Source organism: Crocodylus porosus, unplaced genomic scaffold, assembly GCF_001723895.1.
Source record: "Crocodylus porosus isolate Cpor-Errol unplaced genomic scaffold, CroPor_comp1, whole genome shotgun sequence".
NCBI classification, from domain to species: Eukaryota; Metazoa; Chordata; order Crocodylia; family Crocodylidae; genus Crocodylus; species Crocodylus porosus.
The window spans coordinates 39,853,471-39,873,675 of record NW_017728947.1 but is presented as its reverse complement, the minus strand read 5'-3'; the positions used below and the strand labels follow the sequence as shown (position 1 = coordinate 39,873,675).

At 44.6% G+C, this 20,205-nt stretch overlaps 1 protein-coding gene across 1 annotated transcript in view; it reads right to left on the bottom strand.

Moving 5' to 3' along the window:
- The window catches only part of TTC17 (tetratricopeptide repeat domain 17), a 105,133-nt gene that overhangs the window by 66,338 nt on the left and 18,590 nt on the right, over positions 1-20,205 (bottom strand). The window contains exons 2-5 of the mRNA XM_019551742.1: positions 7,523-7,612; positions 4,358-4,527; positions 2,398-2,509; positions 853-984 (exon numbers count right to left, since the gene is read on the bottom strand). Coding sequence (XP_019407287.1) covers positions 853-984; positions 2,398-2,509; positions 4,358-4,527; positions 7,523-7,612 — 504 coding nt within the window. The remainder of the gene's footprint in view (positions 1-852; positions 985-2,397; positions 2,510-4,357; positions 4,528-7,522; positions 7,613-20,205) is intronic.

Below are 20,205 nucleotides of genomic sequence, written 5' to 3'. Positions count from 1 at the left end.
GTTCAGGTACAAAAGTTCAGTTTGAAACAGGAGAATTGCCAGAATTGCTGAAGAGTTATTACCAGGAGACTGAACATTTGTACACTTTCCATTGGCTTAACTTCTGTCTTAGGAGATGTGGAGCCAGAGCAAGGCTCCCTGCCTTCCTAACACTAGGGTTATCCTGGTCTTGCAAAGGCCTGGGGGCAGCTTATCCCCTTCTACTTCCCATCTCATTGTCAAGGAGGTGATGGGAACAGCAAACATTGCTCCTTGCCTCTTCCCCAAACTTGCCAGTCCTTGATTTTGGCAAGAGACAGGGGGCTTTGCTGGCTCCCACCACCTATCCCTTGCTAACCTGCTTCTCAGCTGAGCAGCGAAGCAGTTATTTAAAAGCTGGAGTGGAAGAAATCAACGGGAGTGGAAGAAATCAGCTCTTAGTCACTGAATTTTAAATCGCTGCTCAGCTTGGCAGTAAGGGGAAGCTGGTGGGAGCCAGCAAAGCCCCTGCCTCTTCTTTGGTGCACTTTCCATTGTACAAGTATAGACATTTTTCCAGTCCCATGGCTGGAGATCTTGCTTGTAAAGCTCTCCAGCCATGGGACTGGAAAAATGTTCACAGTCTAGTTCCCAGGCTATACTGCTACTAGAAGAAATTTCTTCCAGTAAAAATGAATGCCTATCTGAAGCCATACACTGGAAAACAGATTTTTTAATAATGACATGCATACCAAGGATCTCAACATTTGCTGGTATTTTAGCATGGTGAGTAGGATGCCCAGAGCACATATAGTGGTCTTCACCTCAAACACCATGAAAACTTTTTAGTATACATTTTGGGGCCTCACAACTATAATTTCCCTAATATCATACCTTCATGAGACCTTCATAAACGCGATGGCCTATTTCTTCTATGCTTCTTCCTAATCGCCGGGATAAGTAAGTGAAGATAGGATCTTCTTTAGGTAACAAGGGTGCGGAAAGATTAACTCTCTCTTGAACACCCTACACCATGGGAAGAGAATGCAACAGATAACTGACACACTTTTAACAGAGCGAGGGAAGTACTGTTTTTAGAAAACAGTAGGTTATCATGAGAGTTAAAAATGCAATACTTTATGATTCTATAGCATGTTCTGTCTGAAGATCTGAATATACTTGACAAATTTTAAGCTGCATCCTTGAAATATAAGCATTATACTGACTCTTATGAGTAGGGAAACATTAAAAGAGAAATAAAATGTAAACATTTCCAAAAATAGCTTTTAGTACTGGATGCATGGGGTTATTTTTATTTACCCAGCTTGATAAAACCAAAATTGGATTTCCAGCTTCCACTGATTTCAGTGATAAGTATTTAGCTTCTCTAAGGGCCAGGCCCAAGTTGCCTCAATTTAGGCACTGCAAAAATTGAGAGTTCCCAAAAATGAGCTTTTGAAAACTAACTTATATGACTTGCCCAAGGTGAGAGTCAGTGACAGAAACAAGAAACAATTAAGAGGGCCTATCCTTGCTATAACCACATGAATATTCTTCCTCTACTTAAGATAGCAGAAGTATTTCAAGAGCTTCTGAGTGATTAAATATAAAGATCAAGAGATAGCTGCTAAGTGGAAGTGCATAATATTGCTGCTACAGCACAGATGCTTAGAAATATAATTCTTGTGCATTTCTATACTTGCCAAAACCCTAGCATAGCTTCATCTTGTGATTTTTGCCTAACTAGTCTATTATACTGGAGAACAAGACAAGTCATACTGACAAAAAACATTCTTTTGCTGACAAAGACTGCATTTCTTGTAGAAAGGTTTGCCAACATAAACTCTACCAGCATATTTTTTAGTGTAAATGAGGCCTTAGTATTCAAAGTGCCAGATCCCTGTATAAGGCAACAGTAGATACACTTAGCCTTAGGTTTGTGGCAGCCAATGACCGGTAGAGTTTCTGGCAGTGAATCTCTATACATTGCAAAATGCCTGTAATCAGGATATATGCATGCAGCTAAATTAAATGCAAGATTTAAAACTAAAAAAAATCCTCGGAACAAAGCAAAAGTATTTCTGGTGAAAGTTACCATTTGACACTGATGAAGTACTAACGTGGGAACACACAAAAAGGTATTTCCCTAAAGTTGTAAAGTTTTATTCCTGTTAGAAGAGCAAGACAAAAAGTGACTTTTGGGAACTGCATACCTTTCTTTTATGAAAGAACACAATCAAGGCAAATACTAGTACAGAAGCAATGTGATCTCTAACAATAAGATCAAAATGATCCTGAAGGATAAAAATCAACTTTCAAACCTTGCCAATAAAAATAAGGTTGAGAAAACAGCTACCAGCAAGACCTTTACCTTCCCGATCAGGTGGCAGCGAGCAGTTGATGAAAAAAGGGCAGGGGAAAAAGCACCTCACAACTCACCCGTAAGTGCTGAAAAGCATGAATGCTGTATGGAAGATCTAGAACTTTTGTACAGTCCGGTTGTTGCAGGTCTGGAGGTACAGGAGACTTTGTGTCTACATAATCCTCAGGGCTAAAACCAGAAAGCAAAACAAACTACATACTAGAGCATGGATAAAGTCCAGAGGAGTCACTATTGATAAACAGAGTTAAAAGATGCATGGGGTAGGTATTCTGTGGTAGTTAGTGACCTCTGATCTAAAATGGCTTCTCTGAATTTGAGCAAGATAGCAGTGTAGTGGTATTCTCTCAGATTTCTGTGTCCATATCAGGAGTATCGGTGCTGCACACTGGAGCAAGGCCTAAATTCAGCAAACTAATAGTTGTCTTATAAAAGACAGATTGGTAGTTATACGGTATTTAGGAGATTCTGGGTATGGACACGTACATCTGGAGCCGTTTCAATATGTGAGAGGAACTCTTGCTTCAAACTGTGTAGCAGCTGTTCTGCTCTAACAGTACACGTGCAGGAACTTGGAACCACTGCTTCATCCAGGATTAAAGTTGGAAGCATATATGCTACATTTGTGTGGCTTTTAGCTTGTCCTATCTGGTAGAACCCAACAGCAGCTGGAGGCTCCTTTTCTGAAATGTTTCAAATGTGTGTGTTCATATCCTATGATAGTGCATTTCATAGGACATTTGTTGGTTTAGTATGTTATTGTTTAATTAATCTTCCTTCTGCAAAGCAGATGACATACATTCTGACCAGAGAAGCCTCTTAAAATGTGCATATATTATGAACTAGGATGAGAAATAAAACAGATGTGAGAATGAGATTAGGCAATTCAGATTGGGAAAGTATTATCTAAAAGAGTGGTTATCAATATGGTTGGTTAGGGCACTCCACAACTCTGTGGCAGCAATCACATTGTGGCATCCCTAGAATGATCTTGTGCCCCCCTGGTTGAGAACCACTGGTTTAAAATAAACCACTTCTCATTTTCTCAAGTACATCTGTAGGCAGAGATCATCCCTGAAAATGTACCAGACAAACTTCACACAGAAAACAAAAGGCATATGAGCACTAAGCACTGCAGCTAAACACCAGCCTTTTATATCCAAGGGCCCAAATTCATGTCCGTCTTGATTTAAAATTGAACATGGCTATTGTGAATATGTTTCCTTCCCCTCTCCAAACTGCCACTCATTTCCTTATAGGACATTTGTCTACTATAAAAAAACCCACCCAGAACAACACACAAAAACATTTAAATACCACACAGTTTAGCTTAATTCCTCTGACCGGTTTCTGGTCTACCAGAAGGGGAGTTCGAAAGACGATGGGGATAGATTGTTCTCAGTGGTGGCAGAACAAGGAGCAATGGTCTCAAGTTGCAGCAAGGGAAGTTTAGGTTAGATATTAGGAAGACTTTTCTTACTAGGAGGGTAGTAAAGCACTGGAACAGGTTACCCAGAGAGGTGGTGGAATCTCCAGCCTTAGAGGTATTTAAGACCCGGCTAGATAAAGCTTTGCCTGGGATGATCTAGTTGGGGATGGTCCTGCCTTGAGCAGGGGATGGACTAGATGACTTCCTGAGGTCCCTTCCAACCCTAATTTTCTATGCTTCTATTATTATATGGTCAGAAGGAACCCTGGACTGGAGAAGAAGACTCACTGGCAGAGCTGTATGGAAACTCAGGAATGCACCGGTGGTTTGGCGAGTCAGGATTGAAACACATTAGTTTGAGGGAAAAGCATCATTTTTCATACCTTAATCTGTACTTTAATTTAGTCAGTGGCAGTGCAGTTTCCCAAATAATGAAGACCCCTCCAAATGTTAAGCCACAGTAAAATCCAACTGCTATCTCTCTTTTTTTTTCAAATGGACTGTGTGAATGCTATCTTGATCCCATAACACACTATATTAATTTTCATTGTGTAAAACTTTAGGGAAGTACAAGGGTATCATCGTATTACCGGATATCTTTGCTCTCTAAAGTGATGTATGTGCCATCATATAGATCCAAGTCTCCCAAGGGCACCTTTGCTTTGATGCAGTCTGGATCCTCTTTATTATGCCTTTGTTCAAGCCCTGTGTCTCTGTCTTCATTCTCCTCTATATGTATCTTTTGAGCAACTAACTGTTTCTGTAGGGGGAATAAAGAAAGGAAGGTATATATTAGTAATTCATTTTCATTAACAGGATGGTTGGACAAGTCAGGTTTCTTCCAGGACAAGGCTCTGTCCAAACAAAACCTAAAAACAGGTCTTCCTAATTAAAGTAGAAATATTTGCCCTTATCTAAAAAAATATTGTAGAAATGTTTTGACTTAGTTGAAACATGTATATAGCTATAGTAAACCTAGTGTAAATCTTTCAGTGTCTCCTTTACTTCCACTTAAACCTTAGAGAGAGAACAACAACTACTCAAAATTTATGGCAGGTTAGTTTAGAATCAGGAACAAGAAACATTCCTTTACAATGTGCAGGCTCCTTCTATAGCACCTTCCTGCCCTTCGGGGAAAGGAAGACAACACAAATGTTGTGGCCTGACCTACCTTCATGGTCATTAAAAGTATAAAGTCTTTTAGCAGTTCATCAAGACAAGCATTGCTGAGTCAGGGGAAGAGGTGGGCAGTTAATGTAAGAGTTGAGATCAAAAATAATCTCCTCCCACAACGCACTCTCCTGGCCTCATGCAAAGCACTGGTCAATTGGTGAAGTATATTACAGTGATTTTTCTTCTCTCATGAAGTATATCAGGGTATTGACTACTGCTAAAAGCCAATGAACCAATCATCTGATCCAGCAGAGCAACTCATCATATCTGATTCCTGCCCAGACTGGCATAGAGGAAACATTCAGTCACAGAAGTATGGAAGAAGATGCTGGTTCTTTTACTTCACATCATAGCTGGAAATAAATGTTTAAAATAGTCATGCGAGATCAAATATAGGAAAGTTACTTCAGATTGGCATGTGTACATGACGCTATAACTGCAGGCAAACTTTATTAGTCACTTAGTTTGCAAGTTAGCTGTATAAGACAAATTGTGAGCTGGTGACTTAGAGACTGTTCTTCATTCAAAGAGCTTACAATATGTTATTCTACACATTTCTAAGATGCTCCTTACCACGCTATCTAGGTTTTAATACATCAGCTTAAAGAGTGCATTAAGACCCCTTTGAGAGGAAGGTCAGCTCTCCTCTCTCACTAACAGAAGTATTTGGGAGGTAAATGTTACTTAATTTGTTTCCCAATGTGCACAGGAAAGGAAATTCCTAAAAAGAACAATGGGAAGCAAGGAGATCTCAGACAGACACAAAGTGACAAGTATTGTGAAAATTCATCCATCTAAAAAGATCATTCTAAATAGCAGCTAAACCAATTCAGAATGCACCCAAGGCAATGTTTCTGTATAGCTTGTGGAATTCCTTATTTCTGAAGGGCCAAAGAGAGTTTAAAAGCTTTTTTTAAAAAAAAAGTTAATGTAGCCTCCATGAGAAAAAATGTAGTAACTTAGCTATATTTGAAACAATGCAACCTGAGCCAATGATAGCTGATAGGTCAGGGGTGGGCAAAATACGGCCTGCGGGTCAGATTCAGCCCGCGAGGCCATTCTGTTCGGCCCGTGGGGCCCCTAAAAAATTTAGAAAATTAATATTTATCCGTCCTTGGTTCCTGTCAAAAGTGACAGGAACCAAGGGCAGTAGGACTCAGGGGAAGCCCGACATTTTCCCACAACAGTAGGGCCCACCTGGCCCCACCCCTCCAGCCAGAAGCCCCAGCAGGTCCTTCTGGACTGAGACCACATGGCTGCCCTGGCCAGAACCTGGGGCGGGGGCAAGGGAGGAGCCTGGGGAAAAGTGGCAGCCCGCCTGGGACTGCCTGTGCAGGCTGTGAGCAGCTGCAGCAGGGAGCACCAGCCACGGGGCAAGGGAGGGGCTGCTTTTCCCTCACCCCGTGCTCAGCTTTTCACTGGGCTCCTTCCCGGTGAGGAGGAAAGCAGCCCTTCCCTTGCCCTGTGGCTGGCGCTCCCTGCTGCAGCTGCTCACAGCCCATGCAAGGCTGTCCTGAGCAGGCACAGGCAGCCCCAGGTGGGCTGCCAGCAGCTGCAGCATGAGGCTCGCCCTGACTCTGGGCTCGCCCGTCGGGGCTGCACATGATGACAGCAGCTGCAGCCCCCTGCTTGCCATGCTGGGCAGTGTTTGCCACTGCCGCCTCTGTGCTGCTCAGTGCGTTAGCTCTGGGTAGGCAGCAACAGCAAACACTGCCCTACACTGCAAGTTGTGTGTGTGGGGGGGCCGCACCTGCTGCTGCTGCACACATCCCCGACAAGCAAGCCTGGAACCAGTACGGAGCCCAGGCTGGCAGCAGGGCCAGGTTACAAGCTGGTGCTGAGCATGGGGGGGAGAAGCAGCCCCTCACTTGCCTTGTGGCCAATGCCCCACGCTGTTGCCACTTGCATCCTGTGTAGGGCTACCTATGCCTCGTCCAGACAGCCCCGTGTGCACTGCGAGTGCCTGCAGTAGGGAGCACCAGCCATGGGGCAGGCAAGGGGCCACAGGGCTGGGGGGCACTGGGAGTGAGTGGGTGGGGAGCCAGCCGGAGCATGGGGCCCACACCTTTGTCCCAGGGCCAGTGCTGGTGGGGCCCAGAGCAGGGTGGCAGGAATGCAGGGTCCCAGCCAGTAGGGGCTTTATGGAGCTGGGCCAGCTCCCCCCTTCTCCCTGCTGGTGCAGCTCAGCCTGGCTCCACAGACCCCTGGCAGTCTGTGCCCTGCTTTGGGCTCCACTGGTGCTGGCTCTGGCACATTGGTCCCAAGACATTGGGACACTGGTCCCAAGATGGTGACCAGGGGGCAGGGCACCTATCAAGGGGCGGGCTACCCACGTGGCCCTCGACAGCCTGCTAAAACTGGGTAAGCGGCTCTCCGCCTGAAATAATTGCCCGCCCCTGTGATTGTTTGTACCTGAAATTTGACCTATCTAAACTCTGGAAGAATTCCTTATCCTTCCACTCAAAGTGCACTGCAGTACTTGACAAAATCATTCTTGACTCTAAACTACCCATGTAAGTGAGTATAATCAACATACTGCACATATAGAAATTAATTTCTCCTCACAACATTGTACGCATTACCTCCAGATCTTTGAGGTAGTTAACTGTAGTTTCTTGTCTCATGAGCATCACTAAATCATGAGGCTGTTTCAAGTTCATTGGTGAATCCACCTGCAAAACAGTACAGAAAACCATCATTTATTAATACTGTGACATTATCCAAACTAAAACAACTTTTAAAAGATCAAATTAATGTCACCCAATAAAAGTTCGGGTCAGTTTTATACAGCTCTTCAAGTGCCTTCATAATTTTTTTTTATTTACAGACATCTATCAGTATGTTTAATGGGTCCATTATTATTTTGTATTACAGTACGAATTATTGCTCCTGAAAAGTAGCGGCCATCCTGGATTCAGAGTCTATAATTTCACTGAAGATTTAATTTCAACCCACTCTCTGTTTGTACCATCTAGTAATGATAGTAACAAATGGATGATTACATTCCTCATAATACTCCTTATAGGCTCCTCTAAGGGGTATTTTAGAAGATACTTTAAATCCACAGTGGTCAAACCACAGCTTGCTGGAAGGGTACTTGTGGCTTTCTGGAAATTGGCTAAATTGGAATTTCTCTCTGGAAATTAGCGTGCTCCCCACGGGGAAAAGCTGGAGCAGCTCGACACTTGTTCAGCGCTCCCCCCACCCTTGACCTTCAGTGGAGGATTGGACGTGGCTCCAAAGGATGGGTAACTCTAGCCACCCCTGCCTTTTGTATAATAGTGGCAGTGATTGATTTTAGAGTTCAGAAATGTTAAAGTCCTTAAGTACATATACATCACAAAGAAAAACTAAATATCAACTTCCCCAAACCATCATCTTAATACGTATACCATCCTAGTATCAGTCCTCTTAAAGTTTTACTTATACAAAAGTCTGAAGACAAAACACATAAGTTCTGGGCCATAAAGCAAAGCAAGTTTCAGAGCTAAAGCACATCACAAACTACTGAAGCTGGATCAGAGGTAGTGGCTGACAACCCAATACAAAGGCTTATATTGCAACTGATAAGTTACAGTCCACTAGGGTGACGCACTATACCATTACGAGTTAGATGTTGAATTGAACGTAAGGGCTGAAATGGCATGACCCTGGCCTAACACTAAGGTTGGCTCTATTACTCAATGGAGAAAGGCAGTGCCATACAGCCACTCACCTCCTTTTAGTTGGCGTCTCATGCTGTTCCTGTGTCCATACCCTCACACTTTGCATTTAGGAAATACAAGCCCTGGGACTAGAAATGGACACAGCAAAGGTTGTGAACATTATGTATAGGATAGAAACACCAAGGGATGACAAGGTCGAATATAAACTACTGCGAGACCATTTCAGGCTGGACATAAGGAAGGATTTCTTTACTGTCCGAGCCCCCAAGGTCTGGAATAGCCTGCCATTGGAGGTGGTTCAAGCACCTACATTGAACACCTTCAAGAGAAATTTGGATGCTTATCTTGCTGGAATCCTATGACCCCAGCTGACTTCCTGCCCCTCGGGCAGGGGGCTGGACTCAATGATCTTCCAAGGTCCCTTCCAGCCCCAGTGTCTATGAAATCTATTAAAGAAATAGACTGGGTTTATCTAATTTCAAGCCAAATTTCTTGATGTTATAAAAGGCTGCTTCCTGAAACAGTTAGTCCTGGAACCTACAAGAGGAGAGGCCATTCTTGACCTAATTCTGCATAGTACTCAGGATTTGGTGCAAAAGGAAAGTGTTACTGAGTTGCTTGGCAATAGTGACCAAAATGCAATTGGTTTGACATCCAGGTAGGAAGGGAGACAAGAAAATCTACCACAGTAGCCCATAACTTTAAAGAGAGAGACTATACTAAAATGAGGAAGCTAGTTAGGTGAAATTTTTAAGTGGTCCTTAGAGGTGAGGAACATGTCAGCAGCATGGGAATTGTTCAGGAAGACCATACTGGAGGCACTGGAGCAAATGCATACTGCGAAACAAAAAAAAAGTAGTCAAAAAGGCAGCATGGTTTAATGGCAGAACTGCAGAGGCAATAAGCAGAAAAAAAAACCTCTTTCAAAAAGCGGAAGTCAAATCCTAATGAGGAAAATAAAACCCCCCATAAACATTGGCAAATCAAACGTAAATCTGTAATAAGTCAACCTAAGAGAGAATTTGAGGAAAAACTTGCAAGAGACCTGTCAGTCAGTGTGGCCTTTAGATGATCAGCTGTAAAAGTGGCACTAAAAGATAACAGGGCCATCACTAAGAAACTAAATGTATTATCTGCATCTGTCTTCACTGTGGAAGATATTAAGGAAATTCCTTCACTAGATCCACTCCTCTCTAGGGACAAGTCACTGAAGCTGACCCCAGCTGAGGTGTCATAGGTAAGGTCTCAGAGGGAACAGATAAACTAAATGGCAGCAAATCACAAGGACCTGATGGCATTCCCCTTAGGGTGCTAAGGAGTTCAGATTGGAAATTGCTGAACTCCTAACTCTAATATGCAACCTCTCACTAAAAACAGCCTTGGTACCCATGTGACTCCCATATTTAAAAAAAGGCTCTACACTAGATGCAGGAAACTATGACCCTAACTTCTGTTCCTAGAAAACTGGTAGAAATATTACGAAAAAAGATTTTTTAGCACATGGATGACTATGACTTCCTGGGGAAGAATTAACATGGTTTTGTCAAGGAGAAATTGTGCCTCACTAACCTACTAGAGTTCTTTGAGGGTGTCCATAAAGCAGGTAGATCAGGGTGATCTAGTTGACTAAGTATATTTGGATTTCAAAAAAAGCCTTGACAAGGTCCCTCATCAGAGGCTCTAAACTAAGTTAGGTTGTCATAAGATTACAGGAAACGTCCACTTGTGGATTAGAAATTGGCTCAAAGCTTTGAAGCATAGAGTGAGTATAAATGGTCAAATTTCAGGATGGAAATAAATAAAAAGCAGGATCCCCCAGGGATCTGTGTTGAGACCAGTGCCATTTAATATATTCATAAATGTCTGGAAAAGCGGGTGGGTAGCAAAGCAGCCAAATTTGCAGCCACAAAGTTATTCAAAGTGTTAAAGACAAATTGGACTGTGATGAACTACAGAAGGATATAGCATGATTGAGAGAATAGGCAACTAAATGGCAGATGCAATTCAATGTGGATAAGCATGAAGTTATGCACCTGGGCAAAAATAACCCAAACTATACCTAAACTAGGATGGGCTCTATATTAGCTGTTACGACACAGGAAAGAGTCATTGAGGACAGTTCACTAAAAACATTGGATCAGTGCTCAGCAGCCATCAAAAAGGCAAATAAAATATTAGGAATGATTAAGAAGGGAATTGTAAACAACATGAAGCATCATTATGCCTCTTTATAAATCCACAGTCCACCCACACCTTGAATACTGTGCCCAATTCTGGTCCCCATGCCTAAAAAAGGATATAGAAGAACAAGAGAAGGTAAAGAGAAGGGCAACAAGGACGATTAGTGGTATGGAGGGGCTTCCATATGAGGAGAAACTGAAGCAGCTAGGGCTTATTCGGTTAAATAAGAGATATTTGAGGGGGGGTAGAATAAGTAGCAATCATAGTTTTCTCTGTTAAAAATCGCAATTCTCCGATGTAAAAAGAGTTGCAAATTCTCTGATTAAAAACCAAACAATCTTTCACTCCCCACCCCTGCTGGTCCCCCTTGCTTAACCACAGCCTCCTGTCCCTGCTGATGCCCCTCTCTCCCCCAGCCCCGAAAGAGGGGGCCTCCAAATGCCAACGCTATAGGGCCAGGGAACCAGGTCAGCAGCCCTCTGCCCCTCATCAGTACCTGCTGGGTGCTGCCTGTGGGAGGCAGAGGCAGCTGCTGCTGCACCAGAGCAGAGCACAGAGCCCAGCTTCCCCTCCCCTGTGGGCAGCACGGCCAGAGTGGATCCCACCGGGGCGGAGTGCGGGGATGGGTGTGGGTTGGCCATTGTGGGCTCAGGCTCCCTACCCTGCTGCCCTCTCCCTGGGGCCTCTGTGGCTCAGCAGGCAGAATCTGGCGTGGTAGTGCAAAGTGGGGGTTACAGCTTAATGCTGTTACTGCAAGCCAAGTGCCATGGTGAAGTGCCCCTTGCCCGTCCAGCAGCAGTGGGGGTGGTGGTGTGGGGTTGTGCCTTCCAGTGATGCTGGGTGGGCAGGGGTGCTTCACCATGATGGCACAGGGCTCACAGCAATGGCATCAAGCTTCCGTCCTGCTGTCCTACTGTGCCACTGAGGCATCAAGGGGAGAGCAGCAGGCTGGGGAGCCGAAGCCCGCATCCAGCACCTCGCCTGTCCCACGTACAAATCTGGAGGGCACAAACCCCTCCAGGACTGCGTGCAGTGGCAGGGACCCATCCCTTCCCCTCCCCCACTGTCCCCTGGAGGAGTTGCCTGCAGCTCCATCCCACTCCCCACCCAGGCCCTGCAGTCACATATTCCAGCCCTGGGCCCCAAGCCCCATACACTACCTCAGCTGGGCAGCAGCCCCAGCCCAACTCCTTCACTATGGGGGCCTCAATTCCCTGCCTTATGTATGCAAGTGGCTACCCGTTCCATTATAATGTCCTGTTTTCACTTATTTGTAACTTTATTGAACATTTAGAGGTTGAATTAATCCATTTAGTTAATAAGAGTCTGGCTACCTGGAAAGTGCAGCTATCAAACCAGTAATCCCTAGTTTATAATACCCAGAAAAGGTGCCTTCTAATATCTCCATTGAAAATTTATCCAGTTTTGCCAAATTACAACCTACACGGGGAAAAAACTGTTATCTGCACGTGTGATTGAATGTGCTGAACTTTTGCTCCTTCATTTTCTCTGCTTTCTGACTTCATTGCCAATCCTTCCAGGGGCCACTACATCTGCTGCATCATCTTTAAGCTCTCTCTTCTGCATGGTGTCAGATATGAGATATTAGTAAAACACTTGGAACAGGTTACCAGAGAGGTGGTGGAAGCTCCCTCTTTGGTGGTTTTCAAAACTCAGCTAAACAAAGCTTTGGCTGGGATGATCTATTTGGGGATGGTCCTACTTTGAGCAGGACCATGCCTCTGGACTAGATGACCTCCTGAAGCCTCTTCCAACCCTAATTTTCTATGATTCTATATCAGCTTCCAAATCTATGAGCCACTGCCTGGTATTATCGCTTAATGTGCAGGTTCCATATGCCTTGTCTAGGCATTTGTAAAGACTGCAGCTTTTGATTAAGTGCTCAACTGTTTGTTGGAGACCACATTTACACGAGGGTTTCCAAGATGTTCATTTTGGAATGTGTTGTTTTGAAGCACTGAAAGCCAGATCTCAGCCTGTTCAACTTGACCCTTGCATCTCTGCAAGGTCATGCCCAATGGAGGACTGGCTTGGTGTCGGTACGAAACATCGCAGGAATAGGCCTGACCTCTCTCAGAGGTCGGCCCACTCCAGGTTTGGTTCAGCATCCCCAATGTCTTCTATGAGCTTGTGAGCTTCATGCATAAATGGTCTGCAATGTGCATGCATGCATGTGTCAACTTCTGGACCATACAGCATCATGGTATTCTGCTGTGGCATATATGAGTGCAGTGGTTCCAAGCAATTTAAAGTTAGTGCTAGGCGTGCACTGATAAAGATTTTCTTAGCTGATAGCAATAGCCACTGATTAAACAACCATAAGCTGAAGCTGATTCAATAACTGATATTTAGCAACGGTGCAAGAAATTTTAAACTACTGACTTAAACCTTTTTTTGGTTTTGAATTTAACTCACACACACATAGATGGACAGGTTTTTTGCATTCCTGCTTCTAGAAACATTTTGTAGCAAAATAAACACAGACACATATTAGCTTTAAAACTTTTACTTTTAAAATGGTAGTTTGCAGTATAAACTTTATACACTTATATAATGATTAATTTGATGGCAAAGTCATTATAAAGCTCAATATTCTATTTGTTTTACAAAAATCAGCCAAACAAAGCCAGAAAAAAAAAGGCATAATCACAACAATTTTGGTTTCAAAATAAACCCACAAGAACTGCAGATCAAGATGTAAAAACTACAAAACAAAAAATGTTTAGGTAGTTAGTAGTAGTTGAAGCCATTGTAATAATAACTACAGTACTCGTAGGTTAAAAAAAAAAAAAAAGACACATCCATAGCTTCTTCACTGCTTACCAACTTTAGCATAGAAAGTGGGTTAGTGGATGGTTTTTCTTGACAAAAAGCAACATTTCTGCTTTTTCGCACATCAGTTGGTTCTTCTCATCCACAACATGTGAAGTTGGACTGGCATTTCCACTTCCAAATTTCTGTGAGCAGTCTATTGTTTCATGTAATGATAATTGCTTTGGTGCAGTGCTTTCCTGCCCTGCTTCTTTCTTTTCTGCAGCCATCTTTAGGAAACTGTTGTATTCTGTAGCATACAGCATCTTGAGGTACACAGAGCATCTTAAGTTTGTTGTGTTAAAATTTTTATTGGTATTGCCTCCATGTGAAATATTTGCAGCACATACTTTGCAATCAGCTGTTCTGTTGTTCTTTTCAGACATGAATTCCATATCGTGCTCTTCTGAGACATTTATAGATGATAGAGATTGCACAGTGCACACCACAGCAAAAATATTCTTGTCTCATGGCTTAAGCATCACAGCATTCTATGTGCCAGAAAGCGTAATTATCGGTAAACATTATCAGCTACAATGACCAAAAAAAGCTGATAAAGTAATGTCTCCTTTCATCAGTGCTGATTCAATAGCCTACTGATGTATCGGTGCACCCCAGTTGGCATCTGATGCTGTACTGGCTACATATCTTAAGTCAGCTACCCGTACAGAGACTTTACTGCTGACCTTCTTAATGTGATATCTGTAGGTGAGGGAACAGTCTCTTGCAACTCCCAAGTAGGACCGCTCAAAGATCAAGACTGAAATCTAAACTTTTCCCATTCTGATCTTTAAATAATCATACCAAACTAAGTCTCTAGTGATGATACAGGAAGAATGAATGCTGCCAATTATTCTAATACAGCCTATCAAAATAAGTTTGGCTACTACTTGTCCCAGGGTCAAGACAAAGAGCTCAAGTCTAGGTTCTTCTGTTGATTATGCTTTACAAGTCTCAGTAAGGCCTATAAACCTAGGATGAAGGTGAGTACTTGCCCTGCCCCTTTCCCAAGACTTAATTTTATAGGGAAGACACTTAAGAATACTTATGACTAAGTGGGACACATTCAAATGCCAGGTAGAGAGGCACACATGGGGCAAAAAGATGCCAAAAACAGGTGCTTGGTTGTACTGCCTCTGGAGTGGGATATTCAGACAGACATTACTTACTTCCCACTATATTATACACATTACCCTTTCACTCCCACTATATTACCCTTTCACCAGCTAATCCATAGAGCTTTAATTCTCAACTGGCTGCCATGAGATCCTTTTAAGGGTGCTACAGGGTACCAGAGAATACCAGCACTATTAGGTTACAGAAGACCTACACACAAGTCACAAGATAAACCCAGAGATTTCAAGTAGGAACCATAATGTAAAAAAATGTCTAGCTTTTAACTACCATATTTACTCAAATATAAGATGATCCTGATTATGAGACAACCACCCAATAATCAGATTCTACTTATGGAAAATTTATAAATTAATTAAAAATTTTTAGGTACAGAATCAAATTATTGGAGTTTGCCTTGAATTTGTCCCCTTCCCACTGCTACAGCAAGGAAAACGAATCTTGGGTTCCCTTGCCCTCAACTGCCTCCCCCCTTCCAACGTCTCTCAGCAACCCCTCCCCCTCCTTACTGCTAGATGCTGCTCTCCCCGAGTACATGGAAGTGAGGGGCAAATCTGAAAAGAATGGCTTTGAAATAAATATGCCTGCATTAAATTATACGTAGCCAAATAACTATGGGAACCCATAGACTTAGTTCATCCAGAATTGATGGATTTCATCTTTTTTGAAACTGCTGCAAGTTTTAGCACATGTACGCTATAAACATACTTTTAAGCAGCATTTTTGTACCTCTTTATATATAGTACAAACTTTTTCAAAATTTCATTTTCGTGTCTCAAGCCAAACTAGCCAAATCAGTTCCATTGCCTATCAAATGAGCAGAATTCAATTGTGCAAGTGTGTGTAGCACTATCACCAACAAGTGCCCTCCTTCCCAGACTTTATCCTGGGGCTTCAGATTCTCCCAAATCCATGGCAGGCATCCTACGTACAAGCCCCAAGCCTGGAGGTCTTCAAAATCAGATGTCCTTGAGTCTTGTTTGCCCTTAGCTCAAAGGAGCAAACTTGGGAGAAATCTCCCATTTTCATAAAACAGGTGTGTAGCTGAGATGCTCCCACTGGGAGGTTATAGCATACCCTCATAAGGTGTCCTGTCCATAATGCATTGGATAGGTCTCTACCCTCTACTATTCAATGCCTCTCAAAGTGATTGTGGCTCAGGGAACAGACCAATGCAGCAAACTGAATTTTATTGGTAGATGTTTAGGATTGTGAATCCAAAAAGATGTCAAAGCTAGTAGGGAAATTCAAATTGCCCGAGCGAGAGACTAACTTTGGAGGGATATTGGTGAGGAGAAGAATGCAACTAGGTTGCAGAAAATACATTAGCCAACTAAGCCCAGGGGTGAGGGAAGGGGGCTCACGATGCTGAGAGAGAAAGAAGATAGATACACAAAAATCCGTACAATGATCTGCAATGGTGGAGGAAGTAGGTTGAAGAAAGTGTCTCAGTCCATATAGAATCTCATCACAGGGGTCCTCTTTGGGTGGAGCGGGGTGGTCCATTGCTGAAGAATCCTCTCAAAGCGAAGTCCATTTGGTGCAGAGGCGGGTTCAGGTGGTCCCTTCTGGTGGCAGTCCGTCTGGTGGGGTTGGAGTACTGGCGGTGGCCCGTGATATGCTCCACGTAGATGTCATGGGACCAGCGGATGGTGTTGGACACCATGACGCAGTGCATCAACTTGGTGTAGCGGCAGGAGACACGGTAGGCATGCAGGACACTCTCACTTCTGGGGTCCCAGGCTCCAAGCATTCCCACAATAAGCATGTCGGCCGTCATGTCGTAGCCACAGCCACTCGGGTTGTCGGCCAGCGGGGCGTACTTCTTCCGCTTGCGAGCCCGGGTGTCGGTAAAGGCTTGGCGCCAGTTCTCGAAGGGGACAGTCACATCCATGATCACGACCTTCTTGGTCTCTTTGTTGGTGATCACAATGTTGGGTCGCATCTGGATCTTGCACCGCAGGACAGTGTGGTTCACAGAGATCTCCCCTGCTGCGGCCAGGATGGCCCTCACCAGGTGGTCCTGGACAGCATTGTGGCAGAGCTGCCAGGCTCTGGTGTGTGGCCTGCAGCTGCACAGCATGTGGGGAAGGGTCTCTACCACACAGCCACACTGTTGGCACCTCTCATCGCAATGGCCAAAGCGGACGGCCCCATTCAGGGGCAGGCAGTTGAGGTGGGTGCAGTGGAGGAAGCACCAGTCTGCAAAGCGCGTGAAGCTCCCACTGGGTGTGAAGTGGTTGCTCAAGTCCTGCTTTGAGGCGACGAAGACCTTGCCCTGGTCAGGTCTGGCCCTCAGGTCACCAGCGTATTTGTTTTGGACAGCATCCTTCAGGAACTACTCCAGGAAGGTCCTTGTGCAGGGTGTCACGATGATGCAGTCAGCATACGGGGCTGGTTGCACTTGATCTTAGCCCACAAAACTATGCACAATATTAATCCAGAGCCACAAGGCTCTGGATTTATCACACTGTTCATTGGGCTGGGCTTCAGCAGAATCAAGCAGCATTTCAAGCTGTGGGGACCCCACAGCTCAGTGTGTGTGTGCATTCCAACTACTACCCCCGCAAAGGATCCATGTACTAATTAGCCCTCCACTCATGACTGAAACCAGGTGTTCTTGGCACAAGTCCTGGGATCCTCTAGAAGTTTCTATGCAGATGAGGTGCAGGGTAATGTGGCCTAGCTCGTCACAGAAGGCGGGGCCATGCTAAACCCATGCAAGAGGCTAAGAGAGGGATTTTGGCAGCAAGCAGAAGTCTTCAACTCCACTTACAGCGGTTTGTCTAGCAACAGAGGAGGAGAAACACATTCCACTGGTGGAAGAGGCCAAGCCAAGCATCCCAAAGGTTGGAAGGATTGAGAAAATTGCCACCAAGAGGAAGCAATAGGTGGTGGTGGCAGTGGTTGGAGACTCTTCTGCAAGGGACCGAGCCATCCATCTGCGAGCCTGACCTGTTGTTTCAGAAGGTCTGCTGCTTGCCCAGATCTGAGATGTCACAGTAAGATTACTCAGACTCATCCAGCCCTCTGACTATTACCTGCTGCTCATCCATGTGAGCACCAATGATATTGCCAGGGGCGATCCTGAGCAGATCAAGAGTGACTACAGGGTTCTGGGTGTAGGGGACAGGGCTCAGGTGGTGTTCTCCTCGATCCTTCCAGTCATGTGGAAGGGCTCAGGCAGGAGTGTATGCATCCTGCAGATCAACGCATGGCTGCACAGATGGTGTCACCAGCAGAACTTTGGCTTCTTCTGCCATAGGATGTTTTTCCAAGATTGCTAGGAAGAGACAGGCTCCACCTGTTGAAGAGAGGGAAGAGCATCTTTGCACATAGGCTTATTAGCCTGGTGAGGAGGGCTTTAAAAGAAGTTCAACAGGGGATGAAGACCAAAGCCCTGAGGGGAGTGGGGAAGCAGGTGATCTGGAGGAAGCACAAGCAGGAAGGGGCAGCAGGAGAGGCTGTTTCACTCTTCCTGAGAAAGTAGGAAAACTGGCTAGTTACCTCAGATGTCTGTACACAAACGCATGGAGCCTGGGAAACAAGTAGGAAGACCTGGAAGTCCTTGTACAGTCACAGAACTATTATGTGATTAGAATAACAGAGACATGCTGGGAGCTCACATGACTGGAGAGTACTGTCATGGATGGGTACAAACTGTTCAGGAAAGACAGGCAGGGGGGAAAAGAAGGAGGAGTTGCACTTTAAAAAAAGCTGCATGACTGCACAGAGCTCCAGTTTGAAACTGGAGAGGCCTGCTGAAAGTCTCTGGGTTGGGGTCAGTGGGGAGAGCACCAAGGGTGACGTCGTGGTGGCTGTGTGCTATAGACTGGTAGATCAGGTGAACGAGGTGGATAAGACTTTCTTCAAACAGCTAGCGGAAGTTTCCTGATCACAGGCCCTGGCTCTCATGAAGAACTTCAATCACCCTGACAACTGCTGGGAAGGCAATACAGCAGTGCAAAAGCAATCCAGGAAGTTTTTGGAGAGTGTTGGGGACAAATCCCTGATGCAGGTGTTGGAGAGACTAACTGGGGGCTATGCTCTTCTTGACCTGCTGCTCATAAACAGGGAAGAATTGATGGGGAACTTAGCTGTGGATGGCAATTTGGGTAGCAGCAACCACAAAGTGACTGAGTTCAGGAGCCTGAGGAAAGGAAGGAAGGAAAGCAGCAGAGTATGGACTCTGGACTTCAGAAAAGCAGACTTGGACCCACTCAGGGAACTGATGGGCAGGATCCCCTGGGAGGCAAGTCTAAGGGGGAGGCGAGTCCAGGAGAACCGGCTTTACTGTAAAGAAACCTTACTGAGGGCACAGGAGCGAACCATCCTAAGGTGTAGGAAGACTAGCAAGTATGGCAGAAGACCAGCTTGCCTTAGCAGGGAAATCCTCAGTGAATTAAAATGCAAAAAAGAAACTGTTAAAGTTTCCATTTCCTGTAAAACAATCAGGGAGGAGCATATGTTTGACCATGCAGGGATGAAATCAGGAAGGCCAAATCACAACTGGAGTTGCAGCTAGCAAGGGTCATGAAGAGTAACAAAGGTTTCTACAAACATCACCAACAAGAGGAAGATCAGGGAAAGTGTGGATCCTTTTCTGAGTGGGGGAGGTAACTCAGTGACAGATGATGCGGAAAAGTACTAGATGCCTGTTTTACATCAGTCTTCATGGACAGGGTCAGCTCCCAGACTATTGCACCTGACAGCACAATTTGGGAGGAGGTGAACAGTGAGGTGAACAGTTGATAGCGGTGAAAGAACAGGTTAGAAAAGCTGGATGTGAACAAATCCACGGGGCTGGATGTGATGCGCCCAAATATGCTGAGGAAGTTGGCAGATATGACTGCACAGCTGATGGTCATGATCTTTGAAAACTCATGGTGGTCAGGAGACATCCTGAATAACTGGAAGAGGGCAAATATAGTGCTCATCTTTAAAAGAAAAGGAGGAGGATCCAGAGAACTACAGACTCACTTCAGTCCCTGGAAAAATCATGGAACAGGTCCTCAAGGAAACCATTTCTAAGGACCTGGAGAAGAAGATGATGATTAGGAACAGTCAGCATGGATTCACCCATGGCAAGTCCTACCTGGCCAACCTGACTGCCTTCTCTGATGAGACTGGCTCTGTGGGTGCAAGGGAAGCAGCAGACATGATATACCTTGATTTTAGCGAGGCTTTTGATACAGTCTTTCACAACAGTCTTTCAAACAAGCTAAGAAAGTATGAGTTGGATGAACGGATTATAAGGTGGACAGAGACCTGGCTGGATCGTTTGGCTCAAAGGGTAGTAATCAATGGCTCTATAGTTCTAGTTGGCAGCTGGTATCAAGTGGAATGCCCTAGGGTTTGGTGATCCTTGGACAGGTTTCATTCAATATCTTCATCAATAACTTGGAAGATGGCATAGAGTGCATTCTCAGCAAGTCTGCAGATGACACCAAGGT